This window comes from Equus quagga, chromosome 19 (assembly GCF_021613505.1).
Source record: "Equus quagga isolate Etosha38 chromosome 19, UCLA_HA_Equagga_1.0, whole genome shotgun sequence".
Lineage (NCBI taxonomy): Eukaryota > Metazoa > Chordata > Mammalia > Perissodactyla > Equidae > Equus > Equus quagga.
The window spans coordinates 9,876,804-9,894,880 of NC_060285.1; the positions used below are offsets into that span (position 1 = coordinate 9,876,804).

The following is an 18,077-nucleotide window of genomic DNA, read 5'->3' on the forward strand; positions in this document are numbered from 1 at the left end:
GAGGTGCGGACACACGCAGACTCGCAACCCACAGTCGGAAAAGGCAACTGGAAATTCCATTTGGGTTTTCACTTTGAAGGTGGAGAGAGGCCAGGAGCTTAGGGGGCAGGGGCTGACTGAGGAAGAGATGGAAAGAGAGAGGACAGAAACACAGGAAGACAAGAGTCAGAGGTGGGGATAAGGAGATAAAGAGACCCAGAAAGAAAGGTGGAGAAAAGCAAAAATGACAAGATCCCAGGTGTTCCCCAAACGCACGAGTCAAAAAGGCCACACACACCCCCCCAGGCACACTCACACCCACACTTGCACATACTCGTGCGCATTCTTGCTCAGGACTCCAAGACCTGGCTTCTAGTCCCGACTCTGCTCTTGAAATGCTGTGGGACCTTGCAGAAGACCCTGCCTCCCTCTGAGCCCTGGGTGCCCCTGAGGCCTAGTGAGGTTGAGCTGGGGCCAGGAAGGCCAGGAAGGAGACAGGGATGAGGCATGCGGGCGACCAGGACTAGGACGGCAGAACCCTCACTGTGGTGTGGCTCCTGTATGGCCCAGGGCCCCAGCTAGCAGGCACCGAGGGCCCCCAGGAAGGGCTGCAGGCAGGCAGGGCCCCAGGCTGCACATCCACACGAGGAAACAGCTCAGAGCAGGAAGGCAGCTCTTCCCACGTCTTACAACCAGGACAGGAACCCACCTGTGAGGCTTGCTGACCGCCCTTCCCTAGGGAGAGGGGCAGAGCAGGAGGGCGCTGCCTCCCGGGCCTGAGCCATCGGGGCTCCAGGACAGGCCTGGCACCTCGTTCACCCAGAGTGGCAGTGGCCGTGTCTGTACCACGGGCCCTGAACAGTCGTGGACGCTGACCCACCCAGCCCTTGTGCTGGGTGCTTCTCTGGATCAAGCTCCTGCCGCCTCACAGCCACCTTATCAGGACGTTACTACAAAGCCCCATTTAACAGATGAGGAAACTGAGGCACTCTCTGTTAAGGCATTGGCTAAGGTCATACAGCCACCTGCAGCCTCCCCAGCAGTGAGTGTCCAGCTGTCATTTGCACACCCTTCCGGAAGGAGACCTCATCTCCCCGGGGGCAGCCCTGCCTGGTGCCTCTGCCTCAGTTTCCCCACCCACTCCTCCAGGCCAGGCCCATGAGGGGTGTCTAGCCCGGTCTTCGAAAGTCGCAGGGCAGGGACAGCAGGAAGCTGTGGCCGGCCCGCAGTGCTGGCTGGAAAGGGCCAGCTGAGGTCGAGGGGCAGCCCGACCCCACACTCCTGCCGAGACAGGCCACCCTGGACGGCGGCGCGAGAACCCTGTCCTGCGGCGCCACCTCGTGGCCAAAGAGGCCGCCCGGCCCTTGCAGAGTCCGGCTGAGCGCAGGGCTGAGCTGGGGGCACGGCAGGAAGCCACCGGCCCCAGGAGCCCCTGTTCGCTGGGACACCGGAAAACGATGAGTTCTCCACTCCCGGGCCCCAGTGCTGACCACCCCAGCTCGGGAGGAATGAGGGGGGCGGTAGAGCTTGGTCCTGTGCCCTCCTGAGGGGCAGACTCACACATCTGGCGACCTCCTGGACATCTCTGCCCCACTCTTCACAGGCGTCCCAAACTCAACCGTTCATCCATCTAATTCGTGCATTTATGGAGCCCTTACTATATGCCGAGCCCTCACTGTTCCAGGTGCTACAGATGTAACAATGAACAAAACAAAGATCTCCGCCCTTGTGGAGCTTACAGTGGGACGTGCGGGGACAGACAATAAACAATAAACATAAGAAATAAGAAAACAATCTGGCTATTTTAGAAGCAGGAAAAAAGAGCATGTCTGACAACTCTCCGGGGCCCCCACAGCTCTTGGGGTAAGCTGGAGGAGTCTGACATCAACTAGACCATCCTGCCCTCAGGGATCCTCTGGGTAACTCCTGTCCCAGGGGACATGCCCTCACTATGGGGTCCTCCTGCCTAGGACTCTCCCCTCCCACGTGGTCAGCTCCTCTTCTCCTCCAGAAGCCTCCTGACTCCCACAGCTGGACAGGCCCCACTCAGTGCCACAGCACTGCTCTCCTGGGTGGATGGTGCAGGAGTGCAGCCCACCAACGCTCAGGGCAGGCTGTCCGCCTTGATTCCCGGCTCTGACACCACCTGTGTGACCTGGGCAGGTTCCTCGGCCTCTCTGTGCCTGTTTCCTCATCTGTAAAATGGGGAAAACAGTGGTTCCTGCCTCAGAGTGTGGGGGGGTGGGAGGGGAGAGTAGTTAACAAATGCAAAACATGTAGAACAGTGCCTTCACATAGTGTCTGTTATTATTAGCATCTATTTAAGTGTTTCTCTCCCTCCTGGAGTAGCCGATTGAGGCGAGACAGTGAGGTTCCTCCAGGAAGGACCAGCTGAGTCATCTCCGTGTCACACTCACAGAGTCAGGTATAGAAAAGGCCCCCAGAACCTGTTTGCTCGGTGACTCAGGGCTTCCTCCTCACCCACTGCTCATTTATTGAGCATCTCTGTGCCACGGACGCGGCCAGGAGCTGCAGATGGGGCAGTGTACAGGGCAGTGTTCCTCCCGCTACAAGAAGGGTCATTTCTGGGCCGGAAGCTCTCAAACTTTTTGGTCTAAGAACCTCTTTACACTCTTTAAAAAATTCCGGAGCCCAAAGGGTTTTGTACATGTAAATATTTAATTGATATTTACATTAGAAACTAAAACTGAGAAATTTTTAAAATATTTATTAATGCATTTAAAATAATAACAAACCCATTGCATGTTAACATAACACATTTTTATGAAAATAGTTGTATCTTCCAAAAGAAAAAACAAAATAGTGGGAAACCATTGACATTGTTTTGTATTTTTGCAAATGTCTTTAACGTCTGGCTTAACGGAAAACAGCTGGATCTCATGCCGCACTCGATCTGTTGCTTTGGTTGAAGTATACGAAAAGAGATCAGACTCTACATTTTCCTCGCTCGTAAAAAGTGAGAAAGGTAACACTCGGCCCCTCCCCCGGCCCCGCCCCCGGCCCCGCCCACTACGGAGCGGCCAGTCCCGAGAGGCTGGACCAACCAGGCTGGGCCAGTAGTGGACGGCTTCCGGGAGAAGGCGTGGCCTTGCCCGCTAGCGGTTGGGATTGGACAACAAGTGCGTCCTTCTGTGCGTTTGCCCCGCCTCCAGATCCAGCCCCTTTTTCCTCACATTAGCCGACCGAAAAGCCTAACGCATGCGTCTTGAAGAAGGTGGGCACTTCCGCCCGCCCACTCCGGAACCTTCTGTTCCGGCTAGTGTTTCCGCGGAGACGACGCGGGAGGCCAAGGCGGAAGTAGCTTGGGCGTGTGGGCGGAGCTAAGCGCAGCCATGTCGGCGGCCCTGCTGCGGCGGGGCCTGGAGCTTCTGGGGGCGCCCGAGGGTGAGGAGGCCTGCCGGGGACGCCCAGCGCAGCCGGGAGGGCGGCGGGGATGGGGGCCGGGGCCCCAAGGGTGCGGGACGATCGCGGCCGGCCTCAGCCCGGGTGGGATGGGAGCCCCGAGCGCCCTCCGACCCCGGCCCGGTCCTCTCTCTTCCCCCGCAGCCCCCGGCGCCGCGCCCGGCCAGACCAAGCCCACTGGGCCTCCGGGCAAGCGGTCCCGGAAGGCGAAGGCGACCCAGGCCCAGAAACTGCGGAACTCAGCCAAGGGAAAGGTGCCCAAGTCCGCGCTGGGTGAGCCCGGGGAGGAGCTGGGCGTGCGGCTCCGGGGTGGTGGGCGTCCTGGAGGAGGGGGCGCGGGAGGCCGGGCTGAAGCGGCCCCGGGCATTTCTGGAACGCCTCCGTGCGCCGGGCGCGGAGCGGGGCCTGGGAGAACGGGAGTGGCGGAGACACGCCGACCCTGATCCTCATCTGCCCTCCTGGAGTGGGGAGGAGCGTCGGAGTTTCCACATGAGCGTGTGGTTGCTGAGCGCGACGGGGCCGGGAAGGTAGACCGGTGCTCTGAGACGGCTGAGAGTGAAGGGCCCCATCGGACTTCTCTGAGGGCGCCACGTTGAAGCCCAGACCGCAGGACCTGTAGGGGCGAGCCAGGGGCAGGTACTCCAGAGAGACGACCCATGCAGAGTCGGAAAGAAGTTGTGGCCTTTGGAAATTTGAAAGAGAAGCCGGTACAGGTGACATAGCGAGCAAGGGTCAGAGATGGAGCATTTAACAGACAGTTCACACTCTGCGTGCCCGGGGCTGTTCCAAGCCCTGTACAAATGTTCGCTCATTTAACTCTTCAGAGTATGCCCGCGAGGGCGGTACTGTCATCACCCCCATTTTACAGATGTAGAAACAGGCACCTGCCCCGCCGGTGCAGGTAGAAGCCAGGCAGTGTGTCTCAGAACCCTGCTCTTACCTGCTCCGTGCAGGTGGGAGGTGTGGTGGCCTGGGCGGAGGCCACGGTGCAGAGTTAGCAAGAGAATGTGCCGGGGAAGATGCAGTGAGAGGGAGAGTTGACTGTGAGGATGGAGGAGGAGGGAAATACCAGAATGGAGCCCCTTTTCTAGTAGAGCATCTTGGGGGTGAGGTGCCACTTAAGGAGGGGGGCAGGTGTGGACAGGATGGTGGGGTGTTTTGACATGTGGTAGGAGTTGGTGAGCTCCCAGTATGTCTTTGAGTCCCCAGGGCCAGGGGCATAAAATGCGTTCCAGTATCTGTTAAAAGAACTGTGAATTCTGAGAAGGAAACACAGCCTGAACGAAAGCGTGGAGGCAGGAAAGGGAGACACACGTGAGCATCAGTGATGTTGGTGTGAGGCAGGAGCATAGGATGCCAGACGTCGCCCCCATCCATCCCAGCCCTTGCCCCACCGCCCTGTGATGCTACGTAACTAATGAGTGAGGGAACTTGAGTCTGAGTGGCCAGTCTAGACAACACCTCTGGATGCCACCTTGGTCTGAGCTACATCATCTCTTGCCTGGATTATTGCAAAGCGTCCTACCTGGCCTCCCGTCTCCCACTCCCCCCACCCAGTAATCTCACCCCCACTACAGCAGGCGAAGCAATCTTGTAAAATCATAAGTTGGCCCCGGCTCTCCTCTGCCCTGCGATCTCCAGTGCCTCCCATCGGAGTCAGTGAAACCCCAGTTCCTACAGTGCCTGGTGGTCTGCCCCTGTCAGCTTCAATCCCGACTGCTCTCCCCTCCCCACTCACTTTCTGTTCTTCAAACTTGTTAGTCACACTTCTGCTTCAGGACCTTTGCACTGGCTATTTCCTCTACCTAGAGTGCTCTTCCCCCAGATGTCCGTGTTCTCCCTCGAGTCTGCTCAAACATCGTTTTACTGAGGACTTCTCTGACCCTCCTACTTAGAATTGCAACCGTCTACTGCCGGCGTTCCCCATTTCTGTGTACTGTTCTGTTTTTCTCCATAGAATGTATTGCCCTCTAACATACGGTTAACCTTGTCTACCATCTCTCTCCCCCTGGAATCCAAGCTCCCCGTCTTTGCCTGCCTATTTCCTGCTGTGTGCTCCACACCCAGCACAGGGCCTGACACACAGGCAGCACTCAGAAGGATTTGTCCAGTAAGGCACTTGAGCACCTGGGAGCCGAGGGGGCTTTCAGCGGGATCTGTGTGGAGGGTGGATTTGACAGACAGGAGCCCTGCTGTCGCAGTAATCCAGAGACGGGATGACGGGCCTTTGGCGGGGCCGCGGGGTGCGGGTGGAGTAGGGAGGTGGAGGAGGGGACCCAGCAGGCTTCCAGGGAGGGAGCGAAATGATGCCACCCTGCCTGTCGTCCACAGCCGAGTTCCAGAAGCGAGAGCGTCGAGGCTACCTGGGGGTGAACCTGAAGTTTATGACCAGTGCCAGAAGTGCCGTGGCGGAGTCCGTCACCCAGCAGGTTTGTCGGCGCTGGGAACTGGGGCTGCTCCTGGGATCCATGAGGGTCCGAGCCCTGAGACTTAGCGTGGAGGTTGAGCCACCACCAGGCTCCTCAGAGCTGGACCACATTGCTGTGCTGGGAGGGCTGAGAGCCAAGCAGGGAAGGTGGGAGGCTGGACCTGGCCTGGTCCCCTGTGACCCTCGTGGGCCTCATGTTGCCCCTCTGTACATGGAGACAATGTGCCCTGCCCCCAGGAGGGTGTGAGGGCCAGGTGGGAGGGCAGCACTGGGTCAGCTGTGCCAGGCTGTGCGGCTCCAAGAGGAAGTCCCTCATCTGCCCGGAGTTACCACCCGGGATCCTGACTCTGCTACACCCCCAGATTGTGCGTCAGAACCGGGGCCGAAAAGCCTGTGACCGGCCTGTGGCCAAGACGAAGAAGAAGAAGAAGGCCGAGGGCCCCGTGTTCACCGAGGAAGACTTCCAGAAGTTCCAGCAGGAGTACTTCGGCAGCTAGGCTCCTGGGGGGCGGCGCAGTGGGCGAGGCGCTCACGCCCAGCCGCCGCCTCTGACCTCACAGCCTCTGCCGGCCCCAGGCCCCCACTGTGGACGGTGCAGCCAGCAGACAGCAACCCACGGCCAGCCCAGCTCAAGGAAGCCCCAGAGCTGGAGCCAGGCGGGGCTGCAGTGGAGCTGGAAGCCTGGGGAGGGTTTACATTCAGACTGGAGCTCACATCTGCAGGCTGGGGAGGAGGCCCTGCCAGAAAGGAACATTTCTGACTCTGCTTTGGCCCAGGTAAGGCCTCCAGGCTGTGTGCTATGGAAAGGCCAGTTACTGGGCGCTCCAGGAGTAGGAGGAGGGTCCTGGATAGGCCAACAGGTTCTAATAAATGCACCAGAGAGAGAGGCTGATGTGACGTATGGGGTGTCTCCCATCTCCTCTGGCACCAGGAGCCCGCCCTCCTTTCCCCCCGTCTCCCTGTGGCTCCTGGTCGGACATCCTCCAGTCCAGCCCCAGTGCAGGTGGCCCGAAGAGCAGTTCACACAGCATCTGCCAACGTACTCCGGACGGGCCTCCTGCCCTGGAGGGGGCAGCCACTGCTGAGGAAGTAGCCCTTGAGGCAAAAATAGCTGCTGGGGGCTTCGTCCTGGGAAGGTGGCACCAGGGTCTGGGGAGGGGGAGGGCTTTGGCCTCAAAGCCAGCGGTCAAGGCCACCTTTCTTTTTCTTTTATCTCTGTCACGTGAGGTGGGGAAGTAGAGGAAGTGATCTCAAGAACAGGATTTCACACTCAGGTCTGTGCTGGAGGAGCAGGGTGGGGCTGGGGCCAGGGCCACCCTCTGTGAGGGCAGAGGCTGGGCCACCTCCAGCAGCGCAGTGCCAGGGCCACGGTGGAAGGCACGAGCGGGTGATGGTTTAGACCAGCCCAGCCTTCGGTGTGGAGGAGACCAGGAGTCCTAGGGAATCTAGAGGCTCCGGAGTGCCTTCTGTGGGGCGGGGCTGGGGGCGGGCATCACGGGGAAAAGGCCCTGGACACCTTCAGGCAGCTCCATGTGTCTCCTGAGCCCCTCGCTTTCCCTCCCCCCATCTAAGGGGCTCCTTAGGTGGTGGCATTTTCTGGTGGAGGACTTCTTGAGGGTCCCCTGTGGCTGGGCAGCTGGGGAGTGAGAATCTGCCAGACCCACGATGGGTTCGCCTGCAGCCCCAGCTGCCCAGGGGTCTGCTGCCGGTTATTAACAGCTTTCCTCCCCACGTGGGGACTGAGGCCGAGCTGGAGGCGGCTGTCTGCAGGTGGCCTCCACCTGAGCCGCAGGAAGCAGCCCGTCCGTCCAGGTGGTCAGGCTTGGGCGGAGAGGAGGGGCTGTGGCTCCAAACGGTCCTGACCCGCCTTCCTCAAGGGGGGGAACGGTGGAGGCTGGTCCTCCTCAGAGTCTCCACACTCCTCCTCACCTACCACGCTTTAACGACCCCAGTGGGGAGGACTCGATATCCTTGGAGACTCACGCCCTTCTTTCAGCAGCTTAGCAAGCAGCTGGCTCAGCCGCTCCCTCGGAGTTTGCTTCTGAGAACAGCCTGACCAGCCACTGAGCTCCAGAGCCCCTTTCCAGCAAGTTCCACAGTCACCTTCATGTTCCCTGCCTCCTCCCAGGTGTCGAGTGACAAGGTGGCCTCCCAAGGAGGATGAGAGCAGGGCCTCTGCTGCTTCTCTGCTTGTGAGTTTTAAAGTCAATCTTAGGTTACATTCATGCCACGGAGCACTAGTGGGGCACGTCCATGGCACCTTGGTGTGACTCACGTTTGTGTTCACCCCTGAGAGTCTGGGCCAGGAGGCTGGGGTGGGGCTCAGGCTCTGTATGAACAGTCACCCTGGACGGTTCCCATGCGGGTGGTTAGAGGGCGGCAGGGCCCAGGGGAGGCTGCTGCAGGCCCTGCAGGAGGGAGCTGTGTGACCATGGGCGGACATGCAGAAGTTGGGGGTCGGGGGTGCTCACCATGATGACCATGAGCCCCAGGATCTGTGACTGACAGATGTTCTGGGAAAGGAAGGGACAGGGCCCAAATATGAGGACACTGAGTTGCCAGAATCACACCGTGGCTAAAGACGCGGAAGGAGGCGGCTGTCCGCGGCTGAGACAGGAGTGGGTGTAAAGCGCCTGGAAGCGGTTGTCTCGGTGGTTTTGGGTGGCTGACAGGTTGGGGGCAGGCAGGCTGAGTATGTCAGAGGAACCCACACGGTGACCACAGGAGGGCCCCGGCCTCAGCTTCCTGTGGCTCCACAGTGACGGGCTGTCGAGCCATCCCCACTCCCTGTCCTCTGACTGGAAGGGTTGGACAAGGAGCTGGGCAGGAGTGTGCCAGGACTGCCACATGGGACCTCACTGGGCCCAGCTACAGGCCCCCACCAGGCCCGCCCAGAGCTCAAGTGTCCACAGGAGCTGGGTGGACGGGCAGGTCCCCAGCCTCCAGCAGAGCTGGGGTCGGAGCCGTCACGGCGTGTGCCCATCCACTCCCACCTCCCAGTGTGCCTGGGCTGGCTGGCTTGGGCTGCTCTCCCCATCCTCTCCATGTCCACAACTTTCCCCACCCTCCAAAGCTCAGCTCAGGTGCCCTTTCCTCCAGCAGCCTGCTGTGACCCCCCTCCACGGTGGATGCCTAGCCTCGGACAGTCCTGACTCCTGGAGCTCTCGCTTTCCCCTTGGTCTGAGCTCTACCTGCTGTGCCTCCAGTGGACTGTGAGCGCCCTCCTCGCCCCATGTGGTCCCTGACGCGGGTGCTGGCACTCGAGTGCCTCTGCAGGGACTTTCAGCTGGACCCTCTCCTGGTTCCCGGTCTCTGTGTCCACTGCCTTCTCGCCATCCCCCCTGCGTGTCTAAGAGACACCTCCAACCCCCCCGTGATGACTGAGCCCACCCTCTGCCAGCATCAAAACACTTAAATAAAACCCTGCTCCTCCCCTGGTTTCCCACCTCAGGAAACAGAAACTACGTCCTGCCACTCGCTAGGGCATCATTTCTGTCGCCTCTCATCTGGGCCTGACTTGCTTGACCTTGGAATACATCCAGGCCTTGCCCAGCTCCCCTCCCTGCCCGCACCGACCCCAGCCCAGTCCACGCCTGGAGGACTGCGGAGGCCCCTGCCATTCACAGGCTGCCAGAGGGATCCTCCTCAAATGGAAACCAGTGTCGCTCTTGCTCCAGGGGCTCCCCGGCTCTGGGAGGAGACTCAAGCCTTATCAGGGCTGCAAGGCCCTGGGTGCTCGTTCCTTGCCCCTAACTCTCCTCCCCCTGGCTGGGCTCCTTCCCTCACTTCCTGCCCCCCTTATCTGGGGGAGGGGGGCTCCCTAAATCCCCACCTTAAGGAGGAAATCCTCCATCCCAGCCCTCTGCATGCCGTTCCCGCTGCTCCCTCATGTCGGATGTCGTCTTTTTCTTGCCAGTCTCCCTTGCCAGATTGAGGGCAGAGACTCCTGTGTTTTGCTCACCGCTGAATCCCCAGCCCCCAGAAGAGTGTCTAGCACACAGTGGGTGCCCATGAATAGTTGTAGAGGAACGGGAAGGCCATTTCCTCAGCTCCAGGACCTGCAGCCTCATCCTAGAGACAAAACAGGCGGGAAATGCCAGGAGCTGGGCAGCCCCAGCCTCCAGGTGCAGGCAGCGGAGGGCTTGGCTCTGAACGGGAGCCCCCCACCCCAGCTGGAGTGGAGCCCAGTCCTGCCTCTGCGTTCATCGGCTGGGGCTGGGGCTAGTTGAGGCCTTGCAGAGGCCACCAACGGCCACGTGCAGAGGGGCTGGCCCTCGGCCTCCCTCCCCACCCATCACCACTCACTCTGTGCTGGGCATGGCCTGTGTGGAGGCAGCTGTCATTGCTCTGCCAGCCGCCCCGAGCCAGCACTCACCCCCAGACTTGCATCAGTGAAGAGGAGACTCCTCGGCTCCTCACAGCTCCTCTGAGGCTCTGAGCGACACCTGGTACGCACTCAGAGCTGTGCCTCAGACCTCAGTAAATGGGAGCTAGAAGTACTATCATTTGTCAGGCACTGCTGCAGGTCCTGGCAATGTGGGAAGGAACAAGCCGTCACAGGGCTTGCTTCATTGTAGTTGGGGAAGGGGAAATGGATAAATGTGTACAAGTCAGTCAACTAGAGAAAAAGTTATGGGAAAAAATAAAACAGGGTAAAGCAGAGGGGCTGGGATATTAGCAGAGTCATCTTGGAAGGCCTCCGGGGTGACATTAGAGACCTGTGTGAAGAGAGGGAGGCAGCTGTGGGAAATCTCACAGGCAGAGGGAACAGCAAGTGCAAAGGCCCTGAGGCAGGAATGAGGTTGGCAGAGAAGTGCAGGAAGGCCATTATGGCTGGAGCACAGTGGGAGGAGAGCGGAAGCCAAATGTGGTCTGTGGTCTGAGCCTACAGGCTCTGCTGGGACCTGTGCCCCATGTCCCCTCCCTGCCTTTGCATCTGGGGAGGCCTTAGCTGCAGGGCCTGCAAAGGGGCACAGCCCAGTATCCTGGCTTCAGGCCCCGGGCCTGCACTGCCCCCTAGGCACCCAGAGAAGAGGTTTTCCATCTGCCAAATGGAGGAGTGGGCCACTGTCTCCAAGGGCCGCCCACACGGGTGCTGATGACTGCTGGGGACCTCATCAAGGTGATGGGTCACTGCCAGGGCTGCTGTCTCTCGCTTTTCAGCAGAGTCCCCCTCTTGCCGCTACTGCACATGCCCCAGGCTCAGGCAGCTGCCGCATTGAGCAAAGCAGATGACACTGGCTGGGGGACAGACGGAAGCAGCATGTCTGGTCGTTTTTACTTCGTATCTCGAAAACAGATCTAGTGACAAACCCAAGTGGGGCACAGAGCAGGGATCACAGATGGCGGCTGTGCTCACGAGGGGGCCTTTGGCCGTGGCCTGACTCCCCGCCCTCCTCCAGCCCCTCACCACACCCACCAGTCCTGATCCGTGAGCACGGATATTCTCTCGAGGAAACGTCCACACTCTGGTGACCTGCCACACACCAGCCGAGCACCCGCGCTGCCTTCTCTGGACCCCCTCCAGCCGCGCCCGTGAATTCCGGGGCCACACGCACTCAGCGTGCGTCCGAGTCAGCCGGGCGGGGCTCCAATCTGCCACCTGCCAGCCGGACAAGTCACTCCAGGCCTCCGAGCCCGCCTGCTCCGTAAAGCAGGGAGACGATCCCTGTAAGAACGTTTAGACTAGAACTTACTCTTCATGCTATCAACGCACGTGGCTAAGGTGATGCTGTTTTTTCACCCCGTACTTAGCTGACCGCAGTCAAGCCGCTCAGATGGGGGCCAGGGTGAGCGCCCGCCTTCCCTCAGAGAAGGTGCGGAGAGAGGCCCACGGCCCTGTGGGGAATCCTAGTCTCAAGGCAGGAAAGAGCCCCGGACACCAGGTCCCCTCCGGCGCCTCGGGGCAGTGCTCCCGGGGGTCCCCGCTGGCTGTCCCGACAGGGCTGGCTCTGCAGCGTCATTCCACGCCGGGCATCGGGGAGCAAGTCAGGAACACGCGGCCCACCTTGCAGCCCTCGCAGCCCGCCTGTTTCCCAGGATCTCCGGAGGCGAAGCGGACCAGCGCCCAGACTCTGGAGGCACAGCCTTGGGTTCACAGCGGCCCCCCGCGTGCCCTTCTGGAAGACGAGCTGAGCACACGGCCCGGCGCGTCAGGGCCCGTCGTCCCAGCGTGGCTGGGGCGGCCACCTCTCCGTTCCCCGACGACTGGACAGCAGACGGGCGGGAACCGGGGACCTGCCCTGGCTCCGCTCGCTTCGTTGACACCCGGAAAAGAAGGCGGCCCCAGCCCGCAGAGAAGCCGAGTCAGGCGGCAGGGAGCCGGGACCTTGCGCTGCCCGAGCCTCGCGGTGTCGGAGCGGGAGGTGGAGCCCCCGTCTCGGCAAAGGCCCCACAGCACGGTCCACACCCGGGGAGCTAATCTGCGCGCGGAGGTCGGGGCTGCGCGGCCTTATCTGAGGAGCCCGGCGCGCGGGCACGGCGCCACGAGGGGAGCGCCGACCCCCACCCCGCCCCGGGCTCTAATCTCGTCCCCGCTGGTCCCGACCGCCGCCCCGAGAGCTGGGAAACCCCACCCTGCGCTCTGATTACTTGTCGAGCGCCCCCTGCGTCCCCAGCCCCGCCGAGCGCGCACACAGCCAACCACACCACGCTCCCTACAAAATAATTTATTCCCCGCCAGCGCCCGCGGCCCCTATGGGGCCCTCCGGCGGCCCCGCGCCCGGCGGACCTCCTCGATCAGATCCTTCAGGTACTGGATCTCCTTGGCCAGCGCGTCCGCGCGCTCCTTCAGCGCCTCGTTCTTCTGCTCCAGCTCCTTGCACTCGCCGGTGAGCGCCTCCTGCTCCGCCCTCTTCTTCTGCCGGTACCTGGTGGCGGCCGTCTTGTTCTGCTCCATTTTCTTCAGCTTCTTATCCAGCTTCTCGCCCTTGACCTTCGCGGCCACCGCCTTCTCCGCGGGGGGGTCGTAGGGCTTGGGGCGGGCGGAGGCGCGGCCGGCGCCCGGGGAGCCCGAGGCGGAGGGGCTGCGCTGGGGGGAGCCCGGGGAGGAGCCGGGGCTCATGCAGACGCCGCTGTCGCTGTCCGAGGAGTCGTCCTCCTCCTTCACGCTCGCGGCGGGGCAGGCCGCCGGCTCCGCCCTCCGGTCCCCCTCGATGTCCACTTCGCTGCCCAGCTCCAGGCTGAAGGAATGCTCCTGGGCGAAGGGCACGGCCCCCGGGGAGAGAGCGAGGGGCTGCAGGAAGGTCAGGGGGGCCACCGGCTCGACCCCAGGGACGCTCTCCGGGAGGGGGCCAATCGGGCTCGCGGCCGGAGGGGGGTCCTGATCCGACTCCTGGACGAGGGAGTCGAAAGGATCGCACGTGCCGTCCAGCGTGGCCAAGAACTCGTCATCGAAACCCAGCAGAGCGTCCAGGTCGAACTCCTTCAGGTCCACCTTCTCCACCATCCAGTCGGTCCCGGAGAAAGCATCCTCTGCAAGACCAAGCGCGGGCGGCCCCACCGAGTCAGCGCCCCGCGGCGCCGCAGCCCCACCCCCGCCGGCCCCGCGCGCGGGCCCCACTCACCCCGGCCGACGTCGGGCGCGCCCACCAGCCCGTCCACCAGCAGCCACTCGGAGGAGCCCGCCTTCGCCTTGTCGCCGGGGAACCCATGAGGTTCGGAATGCCTGGCCACCTCCAGGTAGTCGTCGAGGAGGCCGAAACCTTCTTCAGCCCCCAAAGCCGACGGGTCGAAGAGGGACATCCAGTCCCCCCCGAACGCCGCGCTGCTCAGGAAGCTCGTGTCGGCCATGTTTCGGGGCTTCGCAAGAATCGAGGAACGAGCGGGACTCGAAAGTGTCTCTATCGCTTACAGCAACGCTGCTGCTGGAGGCCGTGAAGGACCTGCGCGGGAGCCGGGGCCCGTCACAGCCCGGCCGCCCACCCGGGACGCGGCAGGGCCACATCGCGTCCCCCCGGCCCGGCCTCACAACATGGACGCCTCGGAGGCTCGGCCGCTGCCCGCCGGCCGCCAGGGGAGGGTGTGGCCCCCGGGCCCCGCCCGCCCGTGACTCACGCCGCCGCCATCTTGGCTCCCGCCACGTTAGCCGGGCGCGGGCGGGACCCGAGCGGGATCGGGGCCGCCCGCCCAGAGCCTCCCCCAGCGGCGCCGGGCCACCCCAACAGGGCCACGCGTCCCGGGCGCTCATAAAACCGCCGCCCTCCGCGACGCCGCCCGGCCACGGGCCGCGCCCAAGCCGCCGGAAGGCCCCTCCGCCCCGGGGGACTTACGCCATGGCTGAAGCCGTTGGGGTGCCGCTGCAGCCTGGTGCTGCTGCCGCCGTTGCAAAGGCCAATGCTGCCGCAGGCACTGCTGCCTCTAATACGCCATGGCGGCCGCGGACGCGCGGGAGCGGAGGAGGGAAACGCCGCGCTCGCAGGAAGTTCTACATCTGCTGGCGGGAGAAAGAGAAATGGCGGCGGCTGGCCGCCTGCGGGCCCTTTATAGACTCGCTCTTCGCGAGCTTGCATGGCAGAGTGTATCCTTCCGCGTGATCACGTGACCTCGCCTCCCACCCACTCCTTTTCATCTACCGAAGCCCCCACTGTTTCCAGCCCTCGACTTTTATGATCATGGCATGGCTGTGAAGAGAAAGTGAGCTCTTCTCAAGCTTTCAAGAAAGGAAAAAACGCACTACTTTACAAGCCTTCTAAGATCAAAGCGTCTCCCTTCCCCCTGCCGCCGCGGCGCGCGGAGGGATCCTGCAGACGCGTCTCGTTTCCGGTTTAGCTCCGGGGGCGGGCGGACGGAGGGGGAAATGGCTTTCCTCCCAAAGAAGGTTTTTATTGTGAAGTCTGAGGCCTCCTGGTTATCGCGCGAGATGCTGGCGGAGAGCGCGCGTCGAGCTGATTGGTCAGGCGTGGTGAGTCATATATACCTCGAGTCCCTATTGGCTCAGGCTCCGAGGTGGGCGGGCTGCTCGGTGAGAGGCCGGGGTCTGAGCAGCCAGAGGCGGAGCAGCTGGTGTGGTGCCCGCTGCCAGGGTCTGTGGTCTGCCGGCAGTTCTCGGTCACTCCTTTCTGCAGTGGCCTCTTTGGCTCGGCCCCCCCCAACCCGTACTCAGCCATGATTGCGCCGGCTCTTGCCCCGGGCATTTCTTGCCCAGTGCGTCCGAAACAGCGGCGCCAAGCCTCGGTCCTTGCGATCCCTTCCCGTCGCCCCCGTTGAGCTCCGAACTTAAGACCAGGTTCAGGCCCGAAGGGGAAACTGGGCAAAAAAGGCCATTTCGTGTGTGTTTTCACCACCGGCAAGCCCTTCAGTCGCTGAAAGCGGGGACTGCGGGCCTCGTCAGGAGGCCGCGAACGTGCCGGCCCGGGTCAGAGGCGCGCCCTGCCTCGTCACCCCGACTCGGGCGAGTGGAAGACCCCTGAGCCTGCAGCCCGGCCTGCAGTATCTGTACACATCCCTCCTGATCCAGTGCGAGCCTGCCGGCCTGTTAAAGTGTCGTTAGAAAGAGACGGCGGCCCAAGATGGCGCCGCCCGTGCCCAGCCCACGTCACCGAGCCGAGGCTGACGCTTGACCCAATTGCATTTTCCGCCTCTCCCGGGAACGTGACCCTCCGACCCCCCCCCCGCCGCCCGTCGGGAAGTTCCCTCGGCGATGGTCCACCTGGGAGACCTCGGCCGCCCCCCGAGGAAGTGACCTTTCTGAAACTAGAACCCTGTGCTGGTACCGTGCTTGTCCCGCCGCCCTGGGCTCTCGTGACTCCTTTCTGTCTGGCAGATGGGATGCTGCCCAGTTCATGCGTCGTTCGATAGTCATTCAGATCTTTAAATTTACTCGGTGAAACTTTGTTTTTTATCAGTAGGCAACGTGTCACAGGAAATTGTTTTGGTTTATGTAGATTCAGTTCCCCTAAGGACCTGGGGAGAGTTTCTCAACTGGTTTCTCTCTAGGGTAGTTTCCGTGAACGTCCGAGTCTGACCCAGCACAGCCGCTTCCCGGCACGCCCTCCTCAGCGCCCCGTGAGCAGCTCGAGGACCCGCGCCCAACCCCAGGGGTGCGTGTTTGGAGCCGGACTCCGGGTCGGGGCCAGCACCTTGCTCTCCCTGCTGGGGATCTGTTCAGAGCACCGAGAAAGCTCTTCACCATCCTCCAGTCTCCTCCAGTCAGGCCCTGTAGGGGCAGAAACCTGGAGTTTCTGCCTTCTTTTCAGTGGGCCATACAAATATTATTTCCATGAGGACTGTGATGTTGAAAAATTTGGAAGGCACCATTCTAGGTAACAATAGGCCATTCCTTGGCTTGATTCAGTCTAGCGCAGCAATATCTTTACAATGGTAAACCGAGGACTAATGGGATGAGGTGTCTTGCCCAAAATCACATAGCTCCCCGTGAAGAGAGTATGGGGTAGGGGTTAGAAGACAGATTTTAGGAGCAAACCCAAAAGAATCCTGGCTCTTACATTTATTAGCTGAGACATTTTAGTTAAGTGACTTATGTTCGCTGAGCCTCAGTTTCCTCATCTGTAAAATGAGGCTGATGATGAGTATCCTTATCCTTAAAAAGAGGTAAGATCATATATGTAAAGCACTGAGCAAAAAGGGCATGGTACCTGATGAGTGCTCAATAAATGGTTGCTATTATTACTATTATTAAAACTCAGGTCTTCTGACCCTGACCTCCCTATCTCCACTATATCCTGCTTCCTCAGAAGACTCCTATTATTTACTGAGATGAAACCAACTATAAATAACTGGTATATGCAAAGCACAGTGGGTGCCGAGACAAGAGTGGTTTTTCTTTCCCCTTGGGGGAATCACAAGTGTGGAGATATACAGAAGTTCTCTCGTCTTTCAGACCACAGGTAGTAAATAAGAATCCCTGAGCCACTAAAGTCATCTTCCAAAGGCCTAAGGACCCAGGGGCATGTCCTCCTTTTGCTGTATCGAGAGACTTGTCAGGAGGCACTGGATGACCATACAGATAGTTGAGAAGTAACACTGCCCCAGTTTTGAGCCTGCAGAGGTCACGAAGGACTGACTCCAGTGGCAGCCCGTGCCATCCATTCTATCATGGACCCAGATCAAGCACTTCAAAGGTGTTCCTAGCTGAGGATGGGGAACCAGTCCCACCAGAAACATGTGGATACATCTCATACCACATGCACAAGTCGAAGCTGCTGGAAGGGAGACTTATCTTCTTCTTCCCGTGCTGCGGGAGGACATCATGTTCCCCACTTTATTTCGTCTCAAGGAGAAAAAGGATAGCAATTCTCTGGGTCTCAGGGCTGAGCTGCTTCTCTCTGGACTAGCCAAGACAGGACAAGAAGTCTGGTGAGGGATTCCAAATCTACCAGCAACACATCGACTGCTACTGACGGGCAGGCAAGTGACTGGAAGTAAGTGGTGGACTTGGCTTCAGGCACCAAGAGTTTAAAGGCTATGAGGTGATCAGAATGAAAAGGTGGACGACGCGCTGTATGCCCTCAACCCCAGAACCCGCATCTGGGGTATTCTGGCCACTGAGGATCGGCAGTGTCCGAAAGGGCTGCAGCCTCACAGCTCTAGGCCTGTCTCTCCCCATCCTCCTTGGCCTTGAGCTTCAGCAGGAAGGGCAGAGTTCTGACGGATCCTGTGAGAGCAGAGGTTCTCAGCCAGGGTCATGGTCTCGAGTCCACACGAAGGGATCCCTACTTACAGAACCCCTTGGGGCCTCTCCAGGGCCTTTGGATCCTGAAGCTGATTCCTCGTCAAAACCATTTGCGCTCTCACCCTGAGTGGAGTACCAGGGAGTGAGATCAGCTCAGCTGGAGTGGGAACAGGTGGACTGCCAGGGCCAGACCCAGGAGGAAAGACTAGGCCTCAACACAGCTTTTCCAAACATGAGCTTCAGTTATTTCTTTATTTGGAAAAAAAAGTCACAACCAAGCGTATACAGGAAAATACTGTTGTCCTGAACTCATGTTTTAGGAAGGGGAACAGGGAAAACCAGAATACACTTTGGAATTGATTAGGTCTTCAAGATGACGAGTCCATTTTTTAAGCATTAGGCTAACTATGTGATTTGCTAACCTAGATGGTGCAAAAAAACTTCCAGATGGACAAGTCAGAGCAGATGCTAGTACTCCAGGCAAAGGTGGGAGTTACTGAGTGGAAAGGCAGATGGCAGGGAGAGGCACTACATCCTTCCCCAAAGATTAAAAAAGAGGCGGAGGGGACAAAACGTTGCCCTCTTCCATCCAACAATCGCAAAGCACTTGACTGT

At 60.4% G+C, this 18,077-nt stretch overlaps 2 protein-coding genes across 4 annotated transcripts; one reads left to right on the forward strand and one right to left on the reverse strand.

Moving 5' to 3' along the window:
* The first annotated feature begins 3,260 nt into the window (after positions 1-3,260).
* RPS19BP1 (ribosomal protein S19 binding protein 1) lies at positions 3,261-9,258 on the forward strand. 3 transcript variants are annotated; one of them, XR_006886126.1, is made up of 6 exons: positions 3,261-3,384; positions 3,547-3,675; positions 5,734-5,831; positions 6,193-6,606; positions 7,959-8,022; positions 8,930-9,258. XR_006886126.1 is itself a non-coding variant. In XM_046646083.1 (4 exons), the coding sequence occupies exons 1-4, from the start codon at positions 3,333-3,335 to the stop codon at positions 6,325-6,327; spliced, it is 414 nt and encodes a 137-aa protein (XP_046502039.1). In that variant the 5' UTR covers positions 3,261-3,332; the 3' UTR covers positions 6,328-6,714. The 3 variants fall into 3 exon arrangements, 1 of the variants encoding a protein (XP_046502039.1); XR_006886127.1 differs by having other exon boundaries at positions 8,933-9,258; XM_046646083.1 differs by lacking the exons at positions 7,959-8,022; positions 8,930-9,258 and having other exon boundaries at positions 6,193-6,714.
* Positions 9,259-12,483: 3,225 nt separating this feature from the next.
* Positions 12,484-14,287, reverse strand: ATF4 (activating transcription factor 4). Its single transcript, XM_046646082.1, has 3 exons — positions 14,101-14,287; positions 13,396-13,713; positions 12,484-13,303 (listed from the first exon to the last, which is right to left on the reverse strand). Exons 2-3 carry the CDS (start codon positions 13,619-13,621, stop codon positions 12,525-12,527), a joined length of 1,005 nt encoding a protein of 334 aa, XP_046502038.1. The 5' UTR covers positions 13,622-13,713; positions 14,101-14,287; the 3' UTR covers positions 12,484-12,524.
* Between the last annotated feature and the right edge of the window lie 3,790 nt (positions 14,288-18,077).